Here is a 21686-nt window from a genome sequence, read left to right as displayed (position 1 = left end):
GCTCCAAAAAATTACACCTGTTACTGTACAGCGGTCTGTGGATTTCTTTATGAGTTTAGTGAGCCACAGTCTGTGATGGTAGACAGGTGTCATCCCAGAGCACTGATGACTGGCTTCTCCTTTTCTGAGGGGATTTCTGTGCTCCATACTCCTGTCTGAGGAAAGAAAAACACTGTCGTATATTTGAACTGTTTTTTTTTCTCTCCACAGGCTGAAATGGCTTTGCTTGTGATGGATGAGGAGGAAGAGAGCAAGAAACACTTCAATTATAACAAGATTGTGGAGCACCAGAATCTGAGCAAAAAGAAGAAAAAACAGCTCATGAAGAAGAAGGAATTATTGGAGGATGACTTTGAGGTAACCAGTGACAAAAGTCATTATTCTATTAAAAGCTGGCGTTGAATCTAAAGTCAGATCTGTAGATAAAAATTGAGCTTGGCCCCTTGATCTCAGGAATGACCCATTGTGTAGCCAAAGCTACCATCTTTTAGTCCAGTGTAACCAGTTCATCCCAGGGTGGTTCTTTGAGCATTGGGTAAAGTAGTAGGCTTCTATGCTGGTAGCTATGCTGCACCAAAATTTGTAGCTTTTAGTGTTAGAATCACATGCAGTGTGATGCTCACACTGGGAAAGTTCTACATTGTTAAGCCTGACTGTGAAGTAGCAGATTCACATCACACTGTGTGCAAGGGCCAGTGCAGTAGGCGCGATTTTTTTTTGGCTGCGCGGGGTCTATGTTTCGCTGCATGGGCTCTTTGTTGCTCTGCACAGGCTTTCTCTAGCTCTGGTGAGCAGGGGCTGCCCTGCAGCTGTGGTACTCAGGCTTCTCGTTGTGATGGGTTCTCTTGAGGAATATGAACTCTAGGGTGCATGGGCTCGGCAGTTGAGGCACGTAGGCTTAGTTGTGCAGTTTGTGAAGTCTTCCTGGACCAGGGATCAAACCCACATCCCCTGCATTGGCAGTCAGTTTCTTAACCACTGGACCACCGGGGAAGTCCCAGGCCACACTTTTTTAATTGCTCTGTTTCTTGTTTCCACTGTTCCCTCTTTTCCCTCTTTTTTTGCTAAGTACATATTTCTAGTGGCCACACAGTCCCCACGCATGAGTTTGAGTCCTGTACAGAAAACCTACAGACAGCTATCAGGAACTATTTGGTGACTTCCATCCATTAGCATGGAAGAACAGACTCAGAAGAAAATGGGAGAGATTTTGAATTTGTTTAGAGAATTGAGAGAAGCATACAAATAACTTATAAGCAGCATTGAGAGGGACTTTGAGACCACTGTATAACTCTGGTTTCTGTAAGTCAGCTCCAAGTATGGTGCTATTCCACTGAATCAATTTTTGTTAAATCAGTTTTCTTAGAAAAAGTTAAAAGCAGAGAATGATTTATAGTCAAATCTTCTATTATGATAATTAATCATCATGCAGAAAATGATGTCTTATGCATGATGACCATCACGTATAAAAACATTCTTTTGTGAGTGTGGTAGTAGTATCACGCCTGTGGTCCTTATTACAAATAACTCTACAGTCCATCTCTGGGTGGGCTCTTTTTCACAGGGCAATGATGAGTGGCAGAGAGGGAGTCATGCTCACTTTCTGTCTGGTCACTCCTGTGCCCGGCAATACTTGAAGGCCTGGCTGGAGCTAAGAGTATGCTCTTAGAATGTGGGAACGCAGTGTTTTTGTAGAACAATAAAGGATAAATTTGGAGCTTGTATCTGATCAGATCTTAGTCTTGGGAGTACCATCTTTCCCATTATGGTCTTTAAATCTGCTGTATGAGTCACTCTCAATAGCTGCTCATTTTGGCACCAAGGTTGAAAAAAAAAATTTATTGTGCAAAGAAGGCAGTGACTTCGCCTGAAATTCCAACAGGAGATACCATCACTGGCTTAATTATCTCAGCCAGAAAGAGATTTCACACTGTAAGCATAGGTGAGCTTGCATCTCCTGTGGTAACTCCTGCAGACAGTCTAAGAGGCTGAGGTAGTAACAGGCCACTGTGTAACATACAGACTGTGATAATTCCCTTCCAAGGATATTGTCATTGTGTGATAAGAACAGTGTGCCCTGCACATGTGGTTCAAGAATAAAGCTAAAAACTTCATTGAAGGTCTGTGGAGGAATGGCTTTCTAATGAGTCAATGCAAAATACATTTGTATTTTTTATCATCAACTCACTGACTTTTTGAACTCTGGTCTCATTTCTAGGCCTTTTGGTTTACTAATTTTATGTATCTATACTTTCCTTTTGGGTTTGCAGGTCAATGTGAAGGATGCAAGATTTCAGGCAATGTATACTTCCCACTTGTTCAATTTGGATCCTTCAGATCCTAATTTCAAGAAAACAAAAGCTATGGAAAGAATCCTTGAGGAGAAAGCCCGTCAGAGAGAACAAAAAGAACAGGGGCTGACTCAGGCAACGAGTGAAAAGGAGGGTGAGGTTCAGAAGGAATCACACAAGAGGTCCATTGATCCTGCCTTGTCAATGTTGATTAAATCTGTAAAAAGCAAAACAGAGCAGTTTCAAGCAAGAAAAAAACAAAAAGTCAAATAATTGTATGTTGTTTCTTTTTGAATTGAGAATGTAGAAAGTATACAGAAGTGGTGGAAGGATTACTTATTGGGAATAGTCAACTTTTCAAGAATATAAGTAAAATCTGACAGTCATATAATTTATTTTCCATGTATAACAGACCAAATTATGAATGAAAGATTTGTACTGTATATTTCCACAAATTAATCATAATCCAGACTGTAAGGTTTATAAAGTTTTACTATTTTTTACTCTTTTAGCTTTTTTAAAGACTGTTTACAATTCCTATACAAAAAATAGAGTACTGCCCAAATCTTGAGTTGGAATAAGAGTTGGGAACAATTTGAAAATATGTACATGCAATACATTAATTTCTCTGGAAGCAGGAGGCAGATTTAGATACTTGTTTAAATAATTTATTTTTCTAGTCATAATGAATAGAAGCCAGTAACTTTCTTTGCTGTTTGGTCATGTTTATTATAGTTTGCTTATTAATTTATAAATAAAAGTTTTTATTATTTTGAGTACACTGATTTATTTCATCTTATTCACCTCAAATAAACTACTCTCTGGAAAACTATCTAAAAACCTAACTAACTCCTTAAGCGTACATCTCCATGAAAAGGCAGTTCCAGGTTTGCATTACTCATAATTGTATTTGAAATATTTGTGAACTCTGTGATGGTTTTTCTAATTATAGTAACAGGAAATCTTTCTGTCTACCGTTCAGATTTTTGGAATGCCTGGAATGGTAGATAGGCTGCTGTAGAGTTTAAGGAATCTTAATTTTTTAATTAAATTAAAACACACCTTTGAGGCCTTAATACTCCTGGATCTCATCTGGTCTAGATTTTATAAACTGTTAACTGACCACTTAGAAGAAGTAGGTGTGCTATATAAGTAAATGAAAATTTAAAAACCCAAAATGATCCCTTGAGGAAAAAAAAAGGAAGTAGGAATTTGGCCAAGTTTTTGATTAACAGTAAACTTGACATTATCGGTACAAAAACTCAAGCCCGCCAGTGTACTATATATTTTCGAGAATAAAAGGATATAAGACACAGAATGATGTCAAGATATTAAGGGCATATAAACAGTCTCTGAAAGGGGAAGGAAAGAAGAAGATATCTAAAATTGCTCATAATAACAGAAAAATGCAGAGTATGTGCAGGGCATGATATTCTTACCATAAAGTGTTGACATTGTTAGGTAGTTCAGCCAAATAAAGCAGTATTTACATACTCATCACTAAAAGATCATAAATCTTAATGTATTTTTGAATATTGTCTATAAACAGTTGTATATATTTCATTAAGCAAGGAAAAAGACTTTTTTCCTTTAAACTTTAATCATAGTATGGGGATTACTCAGTTTGATTTTTAAATTACTGTGAAATTTAGCTCTTTGGTTTTGGGGGGCGTGTTTAGCCCTTTGGTTTTTTAATTGGTTTGGTTTGGATTTTTGTTTTTGAGCCCTTTGTTGCTAAGTCACTATATTTAATTGTAAGTCTCATTTTACTAGTCAGGCACACACTTGATTATAACAAATAAATGGAACACGTGCACAGCCCTGGCTCATTTTCTCAGAAAGTTGATATTTTTTTAAGTAGAAAAAAAAGAATAGCATTATCAGTTACTTTGTTAAACATTCTATACCAAAAATATTAGGTTCTCAATAATTCCTGGTAGTAGAACTCAGGGTAAAAAATGGCCACTGTCACTTCAGTACACAATGTGAGGGTAGTTTGGGTGACTCTTAAGGTCACATTTATTTTGATTGTTGTTTGTGGTATCCTTAATACAAAGACAAAAGACAGTACAAATAATACCTGCACACTGGTGTTTATTGTTAATATGTAGAAATGAGATTGCTTCTGGAGAATCCATCTGTCTCTAAAACTTAAGCATAAAAATCCTCAACAAAGTATTAGCATATTAAATCTAACAATGTATAAAAAGAATTATACATGAGGGTTTAATTATGTGGCCTGCTGCTGCTGCTAAGTTGCTTCAGTAGTGTCTGACTCTGTGTGACCCCATAGACGGCAGCCCACCAGGCTCCCCTGTCCCTGGAATTCTCCAGGCAAGAACACGAGTGGGTTGCCATTTCCTTCTCCAATGCATGAAAGTGAAAAGTGAAAGTGAAGTCACTCAGTCGTGTCTGACTCTTCGTGACTCCATGGACTGCAGCCCACCAGGCTCCTCCATCCATGGGATTTTCCAGGCAAGAGTATTGGAGTGGGGTGCCATCGCCTTCTCCAATTATATGGCCTAGGAGGTTTAATTCCAGGTATGCAAAACTGGTTCTTTCACAACCAACCAAAGTAATCCACTGTATTAACAGGTTTAAGAAGAGAGAAAGTATTTGACAAAATTTAATACTCATTCAACTCGATGGACATGAGTTTGAGTAAACTCTGGGAGTTGGTGATGGACAGGGAGGCCTGGCATGCTGTGATTCATGGGAACGCAGAGAGTCAGACAAGACTGAGCAACTGAACTGAATACTCATTCATTATAAAAAAGTTTGGAATAGAGGGAAAGAGACTCTTCAGAGTCCCTTGGACCTCAAGATGATGCAACTAGCTCATCCTAAAGGAAATCAGTCCTGAATATTCATTGGAAGGACTGATGCCGAAGCTGAAACTCCAATACTTTGGCCACCTGATGAAAAGAACTAACTCATTGGAAAAGACCCTGATGCTGGGAAAGATTGAAGGCAGGAGGAGAAGGGGATGACAGAGGATGAGATGGTGGGATAGCATCACTGACTTGTTGGACATGACTTTGAGCAAACTCCAGGAGTTGGTGATGAACAGGGTAGCCCGGCGTATTGAAGTTCATGGGGTCACAAAGAATCGGACACGACTGAGCAACTGAACTGAACTGAAATCACTGTCAAGCAGGAGCCGAGCGTTCAATCCCCAGGATGGGAAGATCCCCTGGAGAAGGAAAATGCAACCCACTCTAGTATTCTTGCCTGGGAAATCCTATGGACAGAGGAGCCTGGTGGCCACAGTCCATGGAGTTGCAAAAGAGTCAAACATGACTTACAACTAAACAACAACAACTGGTTCCTCTAATACCCTGTTAAAATGATTAAACTTTCCTTCTTCAAACTTTTTCTTTCTCCTGAATGGATGCTGACACTCAAGGATACAAAGATAATCTCACCTGGACAATATTGGGTCCTGAATGATCCTTCTATTCCTTTTTTTTTTTTTAATCACAACTTGTGGGATCTCAGTTCCATGACCATTGGTTGAAGCCTCACCCTTGGCAGTGAAAGCAAAATTGAAATCATTGGACCACCAGGGAATTCCCAGTCCTCCCACTCCTAAATCTACATTCCCATGCTCATGAGGCCTAACTTTCACTCTCCAAGATCATGCAAGTTTCCTTGGTTCCTGACCATGGTGGTGGTGGTTTAGTCACCAAGTCATGTCTGACTCTTGTGACCCCATGGACTGTAGCCTGCCAGGCTGCTCTGTCCATGGGATTCTCCAGGCAAGAATACTGGAGTGAGTTGCCATTTCCTCTCCAGGGGATCTTCCCAACCCAGGAATCGAACCTGGGTCTCCTGCATTGCAGGCACACTCTTTACCAACTGAGCTACAAGGGAAGATCCTGACCATTCTGGTGACCTATTGCTTTATAACAAACCACCCTCAAACTTTGCAATTTAAAACAACCATAATCATTTGTTTTCTTAAAAATACTCAGTTTCCAGAGGGCTCAGTGGAGAAGGCTGATGTATTCTCCACTTGGCCTTAGTTGAGAACTAAAGGATTTGCTTCCAAAATGCCTCCTTCAGTGACTTGCAAGTTAGTGCCAGCTGTTGATTAGGAGCGTGGAAGCCGGGTTCCAAAGGTGATCAAGATGGAAGCTCTCACTTTTTTTTTTATCTAGACTCCGATGTCACTCCTGCCATCCATACTTAACTCACTGAGGTGGTTGAAAAGGTCTTCCCACATGAGAGGATATAAACTCCACCTCTTAAAGAAGAGAGTGGCAAAGTCCTTGAAGAATATGCATGTCCAAAAATATGGTTGCAGCCATTTTTGGAAAATGAGGCTTGCCTCACCAGCCACTTCATGAAAATCTTCCCCTGCACATTAATTGTAATATATAATTGTATTAATTGTAATCTATATTACAATTATAGTAAGTGCTCCATTATTTGAGATCACCTGAGTCTGTAGTCTTTGCAATCATAAGTATAAGCAACAGCCCAAATCAGTGAAGAAAACTCTATACCAGTAGTTAGACCATAGTTGATAGGATCATTAAGAAGATCAGACCAATAAAAAAGATTATACATGCTCCTCAAGGGACTTTCAGTGACTGTGGGTGAAACTAATGGTTATTTCTCAATATGTGTTCTTTCCATCTTCCATGTTAAACATAGGACTTTCCAGAATAAAGCAATTTTACCCAACCTTCTTCACAGCTTTTTGTGGAAGCAGGTGACAGCTTCTAGGGACCTTCCTTTGATGTTAGCACACTAGTAAATTTTGCCTCTTCGTCTCTCCTTCTACCTGATTGCCTGGAATGCAGATGTAATGCCTTAAGTTCCAGCAGCCATATTGGATCCTGAGTACAAAACTCCATTTTGTAGAAATAGTATTAAATTGATTATGTAGGAATAATGTAATCATAATAATAAAATTATGTACTACTAGTAATTTCATTATGTAGACTGATGATTACTGGATAGTTGTCTGGAAGGAGCCAGGATCCCTGAGGACTTTGTGGCGCACAGCCACCATATCATCCATGGACTGTCTTTCTTGAGATAACTATGTGACAGAATGGATGTGAGAGTTGGACCATAAAGAAGTCTGAGTGATGAAGAATTGACGCTTTCGAACTGTGGTGTTGGAGAAGCCTCTTGAGAATCTTTTGGACAGCAAGGAGATCAAACCAGTCAATCCTAAAGGAAATCAGTCCTGAATATTCATTGAAAGGACTGATGCTGAAGCTGAAGCTCCAATACTTTGGCCACCTGATGTGAAGAGCCAACTCATTGGAGAAGACCCTGGTGCTGGGAAAGATTGAAGGAGAGAGAAGGGGACAGCAGAGGATGAGATGGCATCATCAACTCAATAGATGTGAGTTTGAGCAAACTCTGGGAGAGAGTTAAGGACAGGGAAGCCAATATGTTGCAGTCCATGGGCTCCCAAAGAGTCAGACACGACTGATCAATTAAATAATAATGTGACAGAAAAAGAAAATACTGTTTAAGCCACTATTTTCTCAAGTCTATTACTTGCAGTTCTACCTACATCTTAACAGAACAATAAGCAGTACTGGGCCATAGTCTTTATGGAATATTTTGCCCTGCTTTGCAGATCATTTATCCATATTCTTAAGGAAACTTGATATTAAATTATAGTCAGAGTACTTACAGCTTGAGAGGGCCAAAACAGGATGCTCAATCATGTAAGTTTCCAAGATTTCTGGATATGGACATGAGTCAAGAGAAGTTAGACAAACCTCCTGGACGGCAACTGAGAACCTTTGTTCCACAAACCCCACTGACATTAGAGTTATAAAGTCTATATTCAGCATCTCTGGGTTCACATTATCACTTCCTTGAAAAGTTTATGAAAAAGGAGTTGCCAAGAGTAACCAGAATCAGGCACATGGGAAAATGAAAGAGTGTGAATGAGAGTCTGTGCTCAGCCTAAAGTATGGATTTTGCATTACCCCAAATTTGCAAAAATGTAGAGATGAGAACTTCATGCTATATGACAATGCCAAAGCAAATAGACTAAGATTATATTGTGTTGAGGCAAGTTGTGAGAAATGCCAGCTTTGGGGTTATGAGCTGTTTCCATGAATTTTTTAAAATTAAAACTGAGTCATTATCCTTCATACTACACATGATCTTGTCTTGAGTAGCCGGTCGTGAGTTTTTTAACTCTTTTTACTAAAATCTGAAATTAATCAGAAGTATCTTTTCTCTCAGACTAGTAAGAAATAATGTTCTCTATCATGTTTCAAGAAGCTCATCTGATGAATAAGGCAAGAAATGGCAAATAAAGTACATTAAATTTTTTAAATCCTTTTGGAAAAATCATTAAACCAAGAATTAGTTAGGAAAGACATTTAAGTTACAGTGGAATGACTCTAAAAAAAAAAGTTTCATCTGGCAGCAGCTCATTATTTGATGAAAGAAAAACTCTGAAAAACAATTGGATTTGTGTATGTTCTTCTATTTGGATCTGTTATAAAGCTTTGTTTAGAACAATTTTACGGTTCTTCCGGAGGGCCCCAGCAGTATCAGAAACCACCTAGGTATTGTGATCCTTCAGATTTCTTTGGATTCAAATGACCCTCAATCCCCTGACCATTGCCTTAGGAATGTTGCAAGAAACATAAAACAATTCAAACTACCTCAAGCAAAAACTTTAAAAGAAGTGAGGGTGGATTTTTATGATAAAGGCCCTGTGGGATCTCACAGCACTGAATCCAAAGCAAAAGGCAGTCAGTTCTCAGGAAGAGGCTGAGAGCAGGAACTACGCAATGTCCTCAGAAACTCTGCTTTACTCCTCTGTCTTCTATTAGCCTTGTTTTACTCACATCGACACCAATAGGCCAATCTCCTTAGCCCACTGAACAAGAGGAGTAAGATTACACCATCAGCGTTTCCGCATTTTAAGTTATAGGTCCACTTTTTATGTTATTAGAAGAAGAGATTTTTGCCTTCTGTTTAAGATTCAGGAATGAATTTGGAACTTTTTGTCCTGATACTATTAAAATGAAGATAACTTGTCTGTTCAATTATATGAAAAGTGAAAGTGTTAGAGCTCAGTTGTGTCCAACTCTTTGTGACCCTATGTATTGTACCCCACCATGCTCCTCTGTCCATGGGATTTTCCAGGTAAGAAGACTGGAGCTGGTTGCCATGCCCTCCTCCAGGGGATCTTCCCAATCCAGAGATCAAACCAGGGTTGCTGACAGATTCTGAGCCACCAGGGAAGCCCTGGTTATATACAATTTATATAATTATAATTTTAAAAATATATACAGTTATGTAAGGTAAAATATTAAGAACAGCTTGGTAAATTTCCTTGTGAATATTATATACCAACCAAGGTATATAACTAAACAATCAAAACTAATCACAATCACAGAAAACTAATCATACTGATCACATGGACCACAGCCTTGTGTAACTCAATGAAACTATGAGGAATATTTAACTTATATGCAGAATACATCATGTGAAATGCTGGGCTGGATGAAGCACAAGCTGGAATCGATCGCCGGGAGAAATATCAACAACCTCAGATATGCAGATAACACCACCCTTTCGGCAGAAAGTGAAGAGGAACTAAAGAGCCTCTTGTTGAAAGTGAAAGAGGAGAGCGAAAAAGTTGGCTTAAACCTCAACATTCGAAAAACTATGATCATTAAAAAAAAAACAAAATAGATCATGGCATCTGGTCCCTTCACCTCATGGTAAATAGATGGGGAAACAGTGGAAATACTGACAGATTTTGTTTTCTTGAGCTCCAAAATCACCTCAGATGGTGACTGCAGCCATGAAATTAAACCACTTGCTCCTTGGAAGAAAAGCTATGACCAGCCTAGACAGCATACTAAAAAGCAGAGACAGTACTTTGCCAACAAAGGTCCATCTAGTCAAGGCTATGGTTTTTCCAGTAGTCATGTATGGATGTGAGAGTTGGACTATAAAAAAAGCTGAGTGCTGAAGAATTGATGCTTTTACTGTGGTGTTGGAGAAGACTCTTGAGAGTTTCTTGGACAGCAAGGAGATCCAACCAGTCCATCCTAAAGGAAATCAGTCCTGAATATTCATTGGAAGGACTGATGCTGAAGCTGAAACTCCAATACTCTGGCCACCTGATGCAAAGGACTGACTCACTGGAAAAGAATCTAATGCTGGGAAAGTCTGAAGTCAGTAGGATAACAGAGGATGAGATGGTTGGATGGCATCACCCACTTGATGGACGTGAGTTTGAGCAAGCTTTGGGTGATGGTGATGGACAGGGAGGCCTGGTGTGCTGCAGTCTATGGGGTTGCAGAGAGTCAGATGTGACTAAGTGACTGAACTGAACTGAAGTGAAGACAGAAGCAATTTTACACAAGTATGACTTACGTGATAATCTAAAAATGTTCTAGGCATTTGAAAGCACTAAACAACAAAGGATCCTTAATGTCTATAAAGAGGGAAGGGAAACGGAAATCTTCTTTTCTTTAACCTTTGTCTTGCTGTAAAGTTCTAACAGATATTCAACATTCCCTGGCAGTCTGGCAGTTAGAATTCTGCACTTCCTCTGCAGGGAACCCAGGTTCGGTCCATGGTTAGGATAGTAAGATCCCACAAGGCATGAGGCAAGGCCAAAAACAAACAAATAACATTCTTAATGGAGGAACTTCAACACCTGATCTTAGTTTTTCAGGAGCTGAGAGGAACTTAGACTAAAAGAATTATGCACAAGATGCTGATAACAGGGAGTAGCTCCGGGGAAGACATTCCTCTGGAAACCTTTGTATATGGGTTTGTTTTACTATATGTCACTTCTGTTGTTCTTTAGTCGTTCAGTCTTTCCAACTCTTTTGCATCCCCAGGAAGTGTAGCCCGCCAAGCTCCTCTGTCCATGGGATTTCCCAGGCAAGAATAGTAGAGTGGATAGCCACTTCCTTCTCCAGGGAATTTTCCTGACTCAAGGATTGAACCTGGGTCTCCTGCAAGGCAGATGGATTCTTTACCACTGAGCCACCTGGGAAGGCCATATATCACTTTTAAAATTCCAAGCTCTAAAAAGGGAAATGTCATAATTCTTAACTGGACACTTTAACTACAAAGAACATGGAATGCTGGAAGAACTTGAATGGCCTGAGGATGAACTGGTAGCCGTTATCACTGTTAATTTCCTGCTTTTGATGACTGAAATTCAGTGAAGAGCATGATGTGGCATGATGAGGCATCATGTCAGGAGCTTGCTTCCACAATATTCAGGAAGCAACAAATATCTTTGTACTGTCTTGTAAATTTTCTGTAAGTTTGAGATTGGTTCAAATAAAGATTTTTTTCAAAATTATTTTTTAAATAGTCTAAGTTCTAAATTTCCAGAGAGACAATGTGATTGGCCCAGCTTGTGTTCCCTGCTCACCCATCAACTACGGTCAATGAGAACTAGTTTCCAAAAGCGGAATTAAGGAATTGCTCCAGTGGATGTCCTCTGTACCAACCACATCATGGGTCACTGATTTTGAACTGTTGGAATTTTTTTATTAACCCATCAGTATTAATTAACCCTTTTAGTTCTTTGTCTCTTTTCCTCTTTGGGGAAGTGGAGAGGGCCAGGGACTATATATGTGAAATACAACAAGAATACAAGACTAGCTTCAAAGAGGTATCCAACATGGAACCCTAGGCTGCAGACAATGTAATAATGATTGTTGCACTCCAGAAAAATCGCATTCCAATGATCGTCGACAGCATTTCCCTGTCGGAAGATTTAACAGGAGGATTCCTGCGTGCTGTTTTCTATTTCTCAAGGATTCTCTGTTCCTTATCAGTTCCTATCCCAAGAACAAGTAAAGCTGCACGCAGTTCTCAGGACTGAGATCATGAGAAAGGGTATCTGCTTGGATTCTTTTCAGTAACTCCCTTCAGTGACTATTTTCAGCGTCAGCGACCTTGTATGTATTAGACAATCCAGATTGTGGCTATTGATAAAATTTTATCCCGTGTAATAGCTGAGTAATCATCTTACTAAAGATAATAAGCCTGCATTTCTGCTAATAAAATACCCTTGCTCCATCAGAGCTTGGGTCCCTGTATCTTTTTTTCTTTCTTTCTCTCTCTCTCTCTTTCACTTTCTTATCATCGACTCCAGACCATCAGGTTCCGATCCATTAAAGGACAGCAACAAGTGGCGCCCGAACAGGGACATGGCTACAGAGCATGGCTATTATTATCCAGCTATGTATATTGTCACCCTGCTTATTTAACTTATATGCAGAGTACAGCATGAGAAACGCTGGGCTGGAAGAAGCACAAGCTGGAATCAAGATTGCTGGGAGAAATATTAACAACCTCAGATATTCAGATGACACCACCCTTATGGCAGAAAGTGAAGAGGAACTAAAAAGCCTCTTGATGAAAGTGAAAGAGGAGAGTGAAAAAGTTGGCTTAAAGCTTAACATTCAGAAAACGAAGATCATGGCATCCGATCCCATCACTTCATAGGAAATAGATGGGGAAACAGTGTCAGCCTTTATTTTGGGGGGCTCTAAAATCACTGCAGATGGTGATTGCAGCCATTAAATTAAAAGACGCTTATTCCTTGGAAGGAAAATTATGACCAAACTAGATAGTATATTGAAAAGCAGAGGTATTACTTTGCCAACAAAGGTCTGTCTAGTCAAGGCTATGGTTTTTCCAGTGGTCATGTATGGATGTGAGAGTTGGACTGTGAAGAATGCTGAGCACCAGAGAATTGATGCTTTTGAACTGTGGTCTTGGAGAAGACTCTTGAGAGTCCCTTGGACTGCAAGGAGATCCAACCAGTCCATTCTAAAGGAGATCAGTCCTGGGTGTTCATTGGAAGGACTGATGCTGAAGCTGGAACTCCAGTACTTTGGCCACCTCATGCGAAGAGTTGACTCATTGGAAAAAACCCTGATGCTGGGAGGGATTGGGGGCAGGAGGAAAAGGGAACGACAGAGGATGAGATGGCTGGATGGCATCACCGACTTGATGGGCATGAGTTTGAGTGAACTCCGAAGTTGGTGATGGACAGGGAGGACTGTCGTGCTGCGATTCATGGAGTCGCAAATAGTCGGACATGACTGAGCGATTGAACTGAACTGAATTGAAATACAAAATGAGAAAGTCACCAATGTTTCTTCATTGATTGATACCACTTAGATGTCTAGGGTTCATGTAAAAAAGAAACCTTATTTTAAGCCACTCAGCTGGGAATTAACTGTTTTGCAGTGACCTAGCCCATCCATTTGGACTGAGATGCTTCATTGCCCTAACCTCCGCCCTTTGGGACTCAGTACTGAGAGAGTCATTTCCTAGGCAGGTTGATAAGAAGTCTAGGGGTCCCCAAGGAGAGAGGAATTCTCAAGGAGGAAGAAAGGACAAATTTTTTTCCTTCTCTACATTCCTTGGGATTATATGACAACAATGTATTCTGCCTGAGGACAGTCTCTGGATTAAACCTTCTGGCTAATTCTGTTATCTTAAATTGTAAATTATGGGAGTAGGTCTGATGAGGTCTTTACAACCTCCAGACAGTCTTTGGATTTACTGGAGAGTATATAACTTCATTGCTAATACTAACAAGCCGGTACTCTTTCTACCCCCTTCTGATGTCTATGTCAGAAGCTTTCTCTCTCTCCTTTATACTTTAATAAAACTTTATTACACAAAAGCTCTGAGCGATCAAGCCTCATCTCTGGCCCAGGATTGAATTCTTCTCCTCTGGGGGCCAAGAATCCCGGCGTTGTGATTCAACAACAACCTTTCAGTACCCTTCCTCATCCCGGTCTTTTTGTATGTATCTGCAAGGTAGCTCTCTTCCTCCCCTGAGAACTTAATTTTTTTGGCATTGCCTATTTAATTAAAAAAATTTCTTGATTTCAAAGCAACTCGACTGCAATAAAAATTAATTTTAAAAAAATTTATTGGAGTATAGTTGATTTACAATGCTGTGTTAGTTTCTTCTGTACAGCAAAATGAATCAGTTATATATATACATAAATCCAGTCTTTTTAAGATTCTATTCCCATATAGGTCATTACAGAGCATTGAGCAGAGTTCCCTGTGCTATACAGTAGGTCTTTATTAGTTATATATTTTGTTTGTAGTAGTGTGTATATGCCAACCTCAATCTTCCAATTTATCCCTCCTCCTGAACTTGATTAATGTTAAAAGTTATACATAATTATTATCGTTTATATTAATTATTTTTCTTTTGATGGCCTACTTGTAGGATGTCTACTGCTGTCACATCAGACTGTATCCTTCCTATTGGGACAATCCTGAATGAGGGGCTTTGTTACACTATGGTGGGCTCCCAGCACTACCTCATTGCTGTGCAGTATACAAAGGCTGGGAAAAACGGGACTCTGATCAGGCCAGCAGTTACCTTTAGGACCCAAGACAAATAATGAGGGTGTCCACAGCAACAAATATGTAGGAACTAACTTGCTAGTTAAGAGTATAGGATGTATTTTTTTAATTAATTTTTTATCGGCATATAGTCGCTTTACAATGTTGTGTTAGTTTCTGCTGTATAGCAAAGTGAATCAGCTATACATATACACATATCCCCTCCTTTTTGGATCTCCTTCCCATTTAGGTCATCACAGAGCATCAAGTAGAGTTCCCTGAGCTATATGTAGGTTCTCTTTAGTTATCTGTTTTTATGTGTGCGTGCGTGCATGCTAAATCGCTTCATTCATGTGGACTATAGCCCACCAGACTCCTCTGTGCGTGGGGCTCTCCAGGCAAGAATACTGGAGTGGGTTGCTATGCCCCCCTCCAGAGGATCTTCCCCACCCAGGGATCAAACCTCTCATGTCTCCTGCAGTGGCAGGCAGGTTCTTTACCACTAGCACGACCTGGGAAGCCCATCTATTTTATACAGAGTATTAATAGCATATTAATAGAGTCCTGAGATCCTGTCTTTCCACTTTGATACCCTGGAGAGAAGCTCCACTGGTCTTCTCCTTCTTCAGATTATGCTGATTTCCTCCACATTAGTGTTCAGCACAGCCAGAAGTCATTTCTGGGTCAGTTAGGGTTCCTGGGTTACAAGCAAAGGAAGAGGTTTATTGACAGAATAATGCTTAGCTCGTGGATTCAAAGGAAGAGCTAAACTTTCCAAATGATGGACCCAGGTGCTTCCAGGAATCTTCATCAGCAGTGGCTGTTTCCCCCCTTTCCTTCCTTCCAAGCGAAAAAGCACAGGTCATTTTAAAAAAAATGAAAAAGAAGACAGCAGTGTTATTCTTTGTTGTTTTTGATTAAAGCTCACCAACACTGTGTTGTGTCTAGAGTCGCTGATGCAAACTTAGGGAAGCACAGTGACCAGAGGGGCTGGAAGAGCAGAGGCAACCTGAAAACCTTCCCAAACTCCACAGCTATCGTGTGGTGATATTTTTTGTACTTGTGTGTGTCTGTGTGTTAGTCGCTCAGTCGTGTCTGACTCTTTGCAACCCCATGGACTGTAGCCCACCTGGCTCCTCTGTCCCTAGAATTCTCCAAGGAGAAATACTGGAGTGGGTTGCCATTCCCTTCTCTAGGGGATCTTCCCTACCAAAGGATCAAACCTGGGTTTCCTGCATTGCAAGCATATTCTTTACCACCTGAGTTACCAGGGAAGCCCCCCCCTTTTTTCACTTAAATATAGTTTAATGTGATTGTATATTTAAAACCATTCTTCTGGGAAAGGTCCATAAGCTTCAGGAGGCCATAACAGAAAAAAAGTTCAAGAACAGGGACTTCCCTGCTTATTTAATGGTTAAGACTCTGCACTTCCAGTGCAGGGGTGCGAGTTTAATCCTTGGTTAGGGAAAAAAGATATCACACGTCACATGGTCTGGTCAAAATATAATAAAAATTATATATATATTTTTAAAAGGTCAAGAACACCTTGATGTGGTGTGTTCCAGACAGAGGCCTCTCCACCAGCTCCATGATCCAGGTGGGGTGCAGGGTCTATAGGCCCACTCCCCACCCACAGCCCCTGGCTCTTGCCCTAAGCCCAGACCTATTGCTGAATGTTTACATCAGACATGCAGAAATATGAGATTATGAGTCAAAACCACAAGAGGTTTTGATTCTTAAAATAATTCAAGGAGATGAGCCAGAGATGAACAGCTCCATGTGATTTCTATCACTCTCGCCTTCTGAAATTAAACACATTGTTTCCAATTAATTTTGACAGTTGGCTTTTGTCTTCCTTATACACAGTTGGGGATTTCAAAATTAACCTAGGCGATGGTTAAGTACCTCCAGTACTCTTGCCTGGAAAATCCCATGGACAGAGGAGCCTGGTAGGCTGCAGTCCATGGGGTCGCTAAGAGTGGGACACAACTGAGCGACTTCACTTTCACTTTTCACTTTTCACTTTCATGCATTGGAGAAGGAAATGGCAACCCGCTCCAGTGTTCTTGCCTGGAGAATCCCAGGGATGGGGGAGCCTGGTGGGCTGCCGTCTGTGGGGTCACACAGAGTCGGACACGACTGAAGCGACTTAGCAGCAGCAGCAGAGCATCACCGACACACATTTTTAATAACCAAGGTGACTGAAGGACAAAACTCCTGGCTGTGGAATATCCCTTGACATGGGACTTGGAGACTGATTTTGGGATTTCACCCTATTGCCTGTATCTTTTGGAAGGAGTAGAGAACAGACAAGGTATAAAGGAGAGAAGATAAGAAATGAAACAGATTATCAGCTGTTGGTGAAAATGATGGAAACTGGAAATGGCGGGAGGGATGACACTGAACCTTAGGGTGAGCATAGAGCCAGAGCCAGAGTTGCTGGCCCCCCTTTGTGCCACCAAGGTCCCAGAAGGAAACGATTTGTCTCAGACGGTTCAAAGGAGGAGGCTGCAGGGCAGGATCTCCTCACCAAGGGACAGTCAGAAGCAGGAATCCACTCGGAGCAGAGCAACCGTGGGGAGCTGTGACCTGCCATTTTCTGGACGGTTGTGGGAAGGAAACGGAGCTACAGGAACTCAGGACAGAGCAAGCCGTGCAGCGGGGACTTTCTGTCTTTGGTGAACTGCTAGTGTAGAGGCAAGCCTGCTCTAACACTTGAGGAACCCAGCCCCTTACAGACAGGTTCATGTTTAACCACCATTTCCATGACCAGCCTGGATGTGTAGGGTTTGCTGACTTCTCTACTGGAAATACACTCACCATGATGATTTCAAGCTACCAAACTGATACCAGAGAACATAAAATTCAAGAGATACCTACAATCGGTTACAGATCCTGGTGAACTGCTCAAGAGCGCCATCGGACAGGGGAGCGTGCTATGGGGCTGTAGACTTAGAAAATATTCATGACCTAAAAGTTGAGAGTTATGTTTTATTTGGCAGGAATTTTTAGGACTTTCAGTTTGGGAGGCAGAATCTCAAGTAAGTCTGAGATAACTGCTCTGAGAAGTCCAGAGGGAAGCCAGATTATACAGAAGTTTTGCAACAAAGGGCAGATAGTCTGAATGCCAAAAGATGATCATTAATTAAAGGAAAACTTGATATGCCAAGTTAAGGAATTTAGCGCTGTTTTATGTATGGGAAAATGCAAGACTCTGGGCTCACTGAAATCCTTCCTTTGATATGTACCTAATCTATCTGGGACCAGTATCTTGGGTTTTCACATGTTGACTCCCCTTGGAGCTCACTGTGGGGAATAGCCGCCGTCTGAGGGCCCCTGGATGGCGGGTATTCTTTCCTTTCTGAGTACCCTGGGGCTCACTGTGGGGAAGAGCTGCCGTCTGAGGGCCCCTGGATGGCGGGTATTCTTTCCTTCCTCAGTCCCCTGGGACTCGCCGTGGGGAATAGCCGCCGTCTGAGGGCCCCTGGACACCGGGTATTCTTTCCTTCCTGAGTCCCGGCCGGGCTCACCGCTTCACTCACCCTCCATGGCGGCCGCAGTCGCTGCTGACTGTGACATCCCTTGTTTACTGATACGGCAGGAAATACTTCATTTCTCAGAGCCCATGTCCCATACACTTGAATATTTAAAAGTTGCAAAGCAAGATTACATACTATGCGTGTTCCATCCTCCTGTTTTGACAGTCATAGTAAACATCCTGGTGCGTCACCAAAAACTCTTCTTTTAGCCAGGGTTCTCCAGAACCAATAGGATGTGTAACAGAGAAATGTACATTAAGGAGTTAGTCATTTGACTGTGGAGGTTGACAAGCCCACAGTCTGCAGGGCGGGCCATCAGGTAGGAGACCCAAGGAACAGGCAAGCTGTGACTCTAGTCTGAAGGCTGTCTGCTGGCAGGATTCCCCCTTGCTCAGGTGAGTCAGCCTTTTCTTCTGTTCAAGCCTTCACCTGATTGCATGAGACCCACCTACATTATGGTGTGAGGGGGGGGGGGTCATGTGCTTTACTCGAAGTCCAGCAATTTAAGTGTTAGCCTCATCCACAAACATTTTCACAGAAACATCCAGAACAATGGTTGACCTAGTATCTGGACCCGACGGTCCAGTGGTTAAGACTCCACCTTCCAGTGCAGGGGGTGCGGGTTTGATCCCTGGTTGGGGAACTGAGATCTCACATGCCATGTATTGGGGCCAACAAAACAAAACATTCCATGAGAAAGTATGTGGCACTGTGACCCAGCATATAACACAGAAAATTAACCATCACATCTCTCCTTAAGATGGAGGCACTGATTCTGGGAGGTTGAGGTACTGACAGTTCACAGCAGGGTCCCCCTCTGGGCACTTCCCTCTGTTGAAGGGAGATGCCCTGTCTAGGGTCACATCTTGCAGTCCCTGTCCAGGGCACGTGGAGGTATAAAAGCCAGGCCACTTTGCCCTGAGCTGGGGCAAGACTAAAAGGCCAACCCTGAGGGCCGGCTCCCCGATGGGTCAGCTGAGGTGTCTACTGTGACTACACCCAGTTCAAGTTCTCTTCCTGCCGAGTCCTACCCTCCTGCAGTAAGTTTTCTGCACGCAGACTTCCATTTCAGAGGCTCACACAGTCTACTTCCTCTAACATAGTTCAGTTCAGTTCCCTGTCCATCACCAACTCCCAGAGCATGCTCAAACTCATGTCCATTGAGTCAGTGATGCCATCCAACCATCTCATTTTCTGTCATTGCTTTCTCTTGCCTTCAATCTTTCCCAGCATCAGAGTCTTTTCCAATGAGTCAGTTCTTCACATCAGGTGGCCAAAGTATTGGAACTTCAGCTTCAGCATCAGTCCTTCAAATGAATATTCAGGACTGGTTTTCTTTAGGATTGACTGGTTTGATCTCCTTGCTTCTTTGGCACTCAATTTTCTTTATGTTCCAACTCTCACATCCATATACGACTACTGGCAAAACACAGGGATCAGCAACTTACAGCCTGCAGACCCAACCCAGCCCACTGCCTTCTTTGGTGTTTTTGGAACACACCTCTGCCCACTCTTTCACGTGTTATCCATGGCCACTTAACATTCCACTAAGTAAGAGCTGTAACAGAAACTGTCTGGCTCACAACACCAAAGTTTACAACTTGCTCCAAAACAACAAATATACCTTTATAACCACAAAATTGAAAACATATGCAAACCTGTGTTTTTTATGTAATTGAAACTCAACAAAATATTAAAGAAAACTACATTTAATTATGATGACATATGATTGGCTTTTTATGGCCAGCAACGTTTGGATGAGTAATAAAGACATAATCAGTTTATAAAGTATTCCCTATATATAGTCCATAAAATTAATTTCTATCTTAATTTCAGGAAAATCACTGTGTTCTATTATCTAGATTTCATATAATTTATATTTTGTTGATAATAAAGGTGAAAAGATTGAAGCTAAAATACAATTGTGTTGTACTTGACATTTCAGCAAAGTTTCACAAAACTGGCAAAGTAAATATAAAAACTTTTAAATTATTTTTCATATTTTCCTTCAAAAATTTTTTGTTCTAGACCCTTCAAAAATTATTCCTTTTCAAAATCTAAGCATTTTTAAGTTTAATAGAACCTTTAAAAATAGTTTTATAACACAAATCTATTTACCATCTTAGCATTTGATGTTCACCCAGTTGCCAAATGTAGAGAATCCGTTTCATGCCTCACTCAGGTGACATCTGGACTGCATACACACAGCCTTTCTTGGCCAACAGGTGACAGTGTTGTAAATATTACATCCACAGAGCTTGAATTAAAACAACCAAAGAGAAGCAAGAAAATGGGTACCTAGCACCACCAGAAAACAATACTTCATTATTCTAAAACCTGTTGTGCTTCTGAAAGGGGACAAATTTAGCAAGCTAATGTTTTTTTCTCATCTAAGGTCTCAGCCATTAAGTTCACCTGCCCACTGAGCGTTGTTCGCTCTGATGGTAGTGCTCTCTCCCAAGAAACAAAAGTGCCCATGTGGTTTTTTTAAGAATAATAATTATTTATGTATTTATTTGGCTGCATCTGGTCTCAGTTGTAGCATACAGGATCTTTTGTTGCATCTTGTGGACCGTGCGGGCCTAGTTGCTCTGAGGCATGCGGGATCTTAGTTCCCTGACCACGGATCAAACCCAGGTCCCCTGCAGTGGGAGGACAAAGTCTTAGCCACTAGACCACCATGTGCAGTGGTCCCATGTGTCCCCCATGTGTCTTTTAATCTATATACATATATATATTTACTTATTTATTTATTGCATGTGTCTATAGCCTATGTTGCTATATAAAACATTGGGCCCAGGGCTGGCCCCTGTTGCCTGGGTCTAAGGGCAGCATTACCAGGGACTCCTTCTGTCAAAACCCAACCAGAAGAGTCACTTACAAAGAGCTCTGGTCAGCAGGGGCCAGATTGCCATAGAACAGGAGAGGGAAGGGTGGAGAATGGATGGGGTGGGAGCGGGTGTGGTGCGGACAAACACAGACTATTCTATAGGCATTTACCCTGCAGAGCGAGTCTGTGGGCCAGTGGAAACTGTCATACATGTCACCTCTGGAGTGTATGTTAAAGGTCACTGATCTGATCCTATTTCATGCTTCATCACAAGAGAGCTGAGCATTTAGGTTACGTGTCACTTCAACTCCCAATCAAGATTCAGACTTATTTATAGCAGAGTTAACACAAAAGTCATCCACAGCCCTCACCTAGGTGGAGGTTGAATGGGTTTTTTATTCTCTCTTTTACTATATAATAAAATCATAAATTGCAACTTGGGGATATGAAAATAAACACCTTCTCATGGCCACAAAGTATGTTGATTTAAGAAACAATAGTGACCTGGTTCAATCTTGTAGATTTGCCAAATTGGTCAGAATTTCTGAGGTCTTTCCAGAAGGGTGCCTTACCCAACTGGAAGTATTTTCTCTACCTTACATATGTGGAGGGCAGGGAAAAGAATATTGCTTCACGAACCCACTATCAAACACACATTCTTTTCTACTCCAATGG

General features: G+C 41.2%; 1 protein-coding gene across 1 annotated transcript in view; it reads left to right on the top strand.

Moving 5' to 3' along the window:
- The window catches only part of ESF1 (ESF1 nucleolar pre-rRNA processing protein homolog), a 60369-nt gene extending 57428 nt beyond the window's left edge, over positions 1-2941 (top strand). Inside the window, exons 12-13 of the mRNA XM_068987396.1 lie at positions 211-357; positions 2271-2941. Of these exons, the coding sequence (XP_068843497.1) occupies positions 211-357; positions 2271-2564 (441 nt within the window). The 3' untranslated portion in view covers positions 2565-2941. The remainder of the gene's footprint in view (positions 1-210; positions 358-2270) is intronic.
- The last annotated feature ends 18745 nt before the right edge of the window (positions 2942-21686 follow it).

This window comes from Capricornis sumatraensis, chromosome 15 (assembly GCF_032405125.1).
Source record: "Capricornis sumatraensis isolate serow.1 chromosome 15, serow.2, whole genome shotgun sequence".
NCBI lineage: Eukaryota > Metazoa > Chordata > Mammalia > Artiodactyla > Bovidae > Capricornis > Capricornis sumatraensis.
Note: the sequence above shows the minus strand (reverse complement) of the source record. Positions and strands in the feature narration are given on the sequence as shown.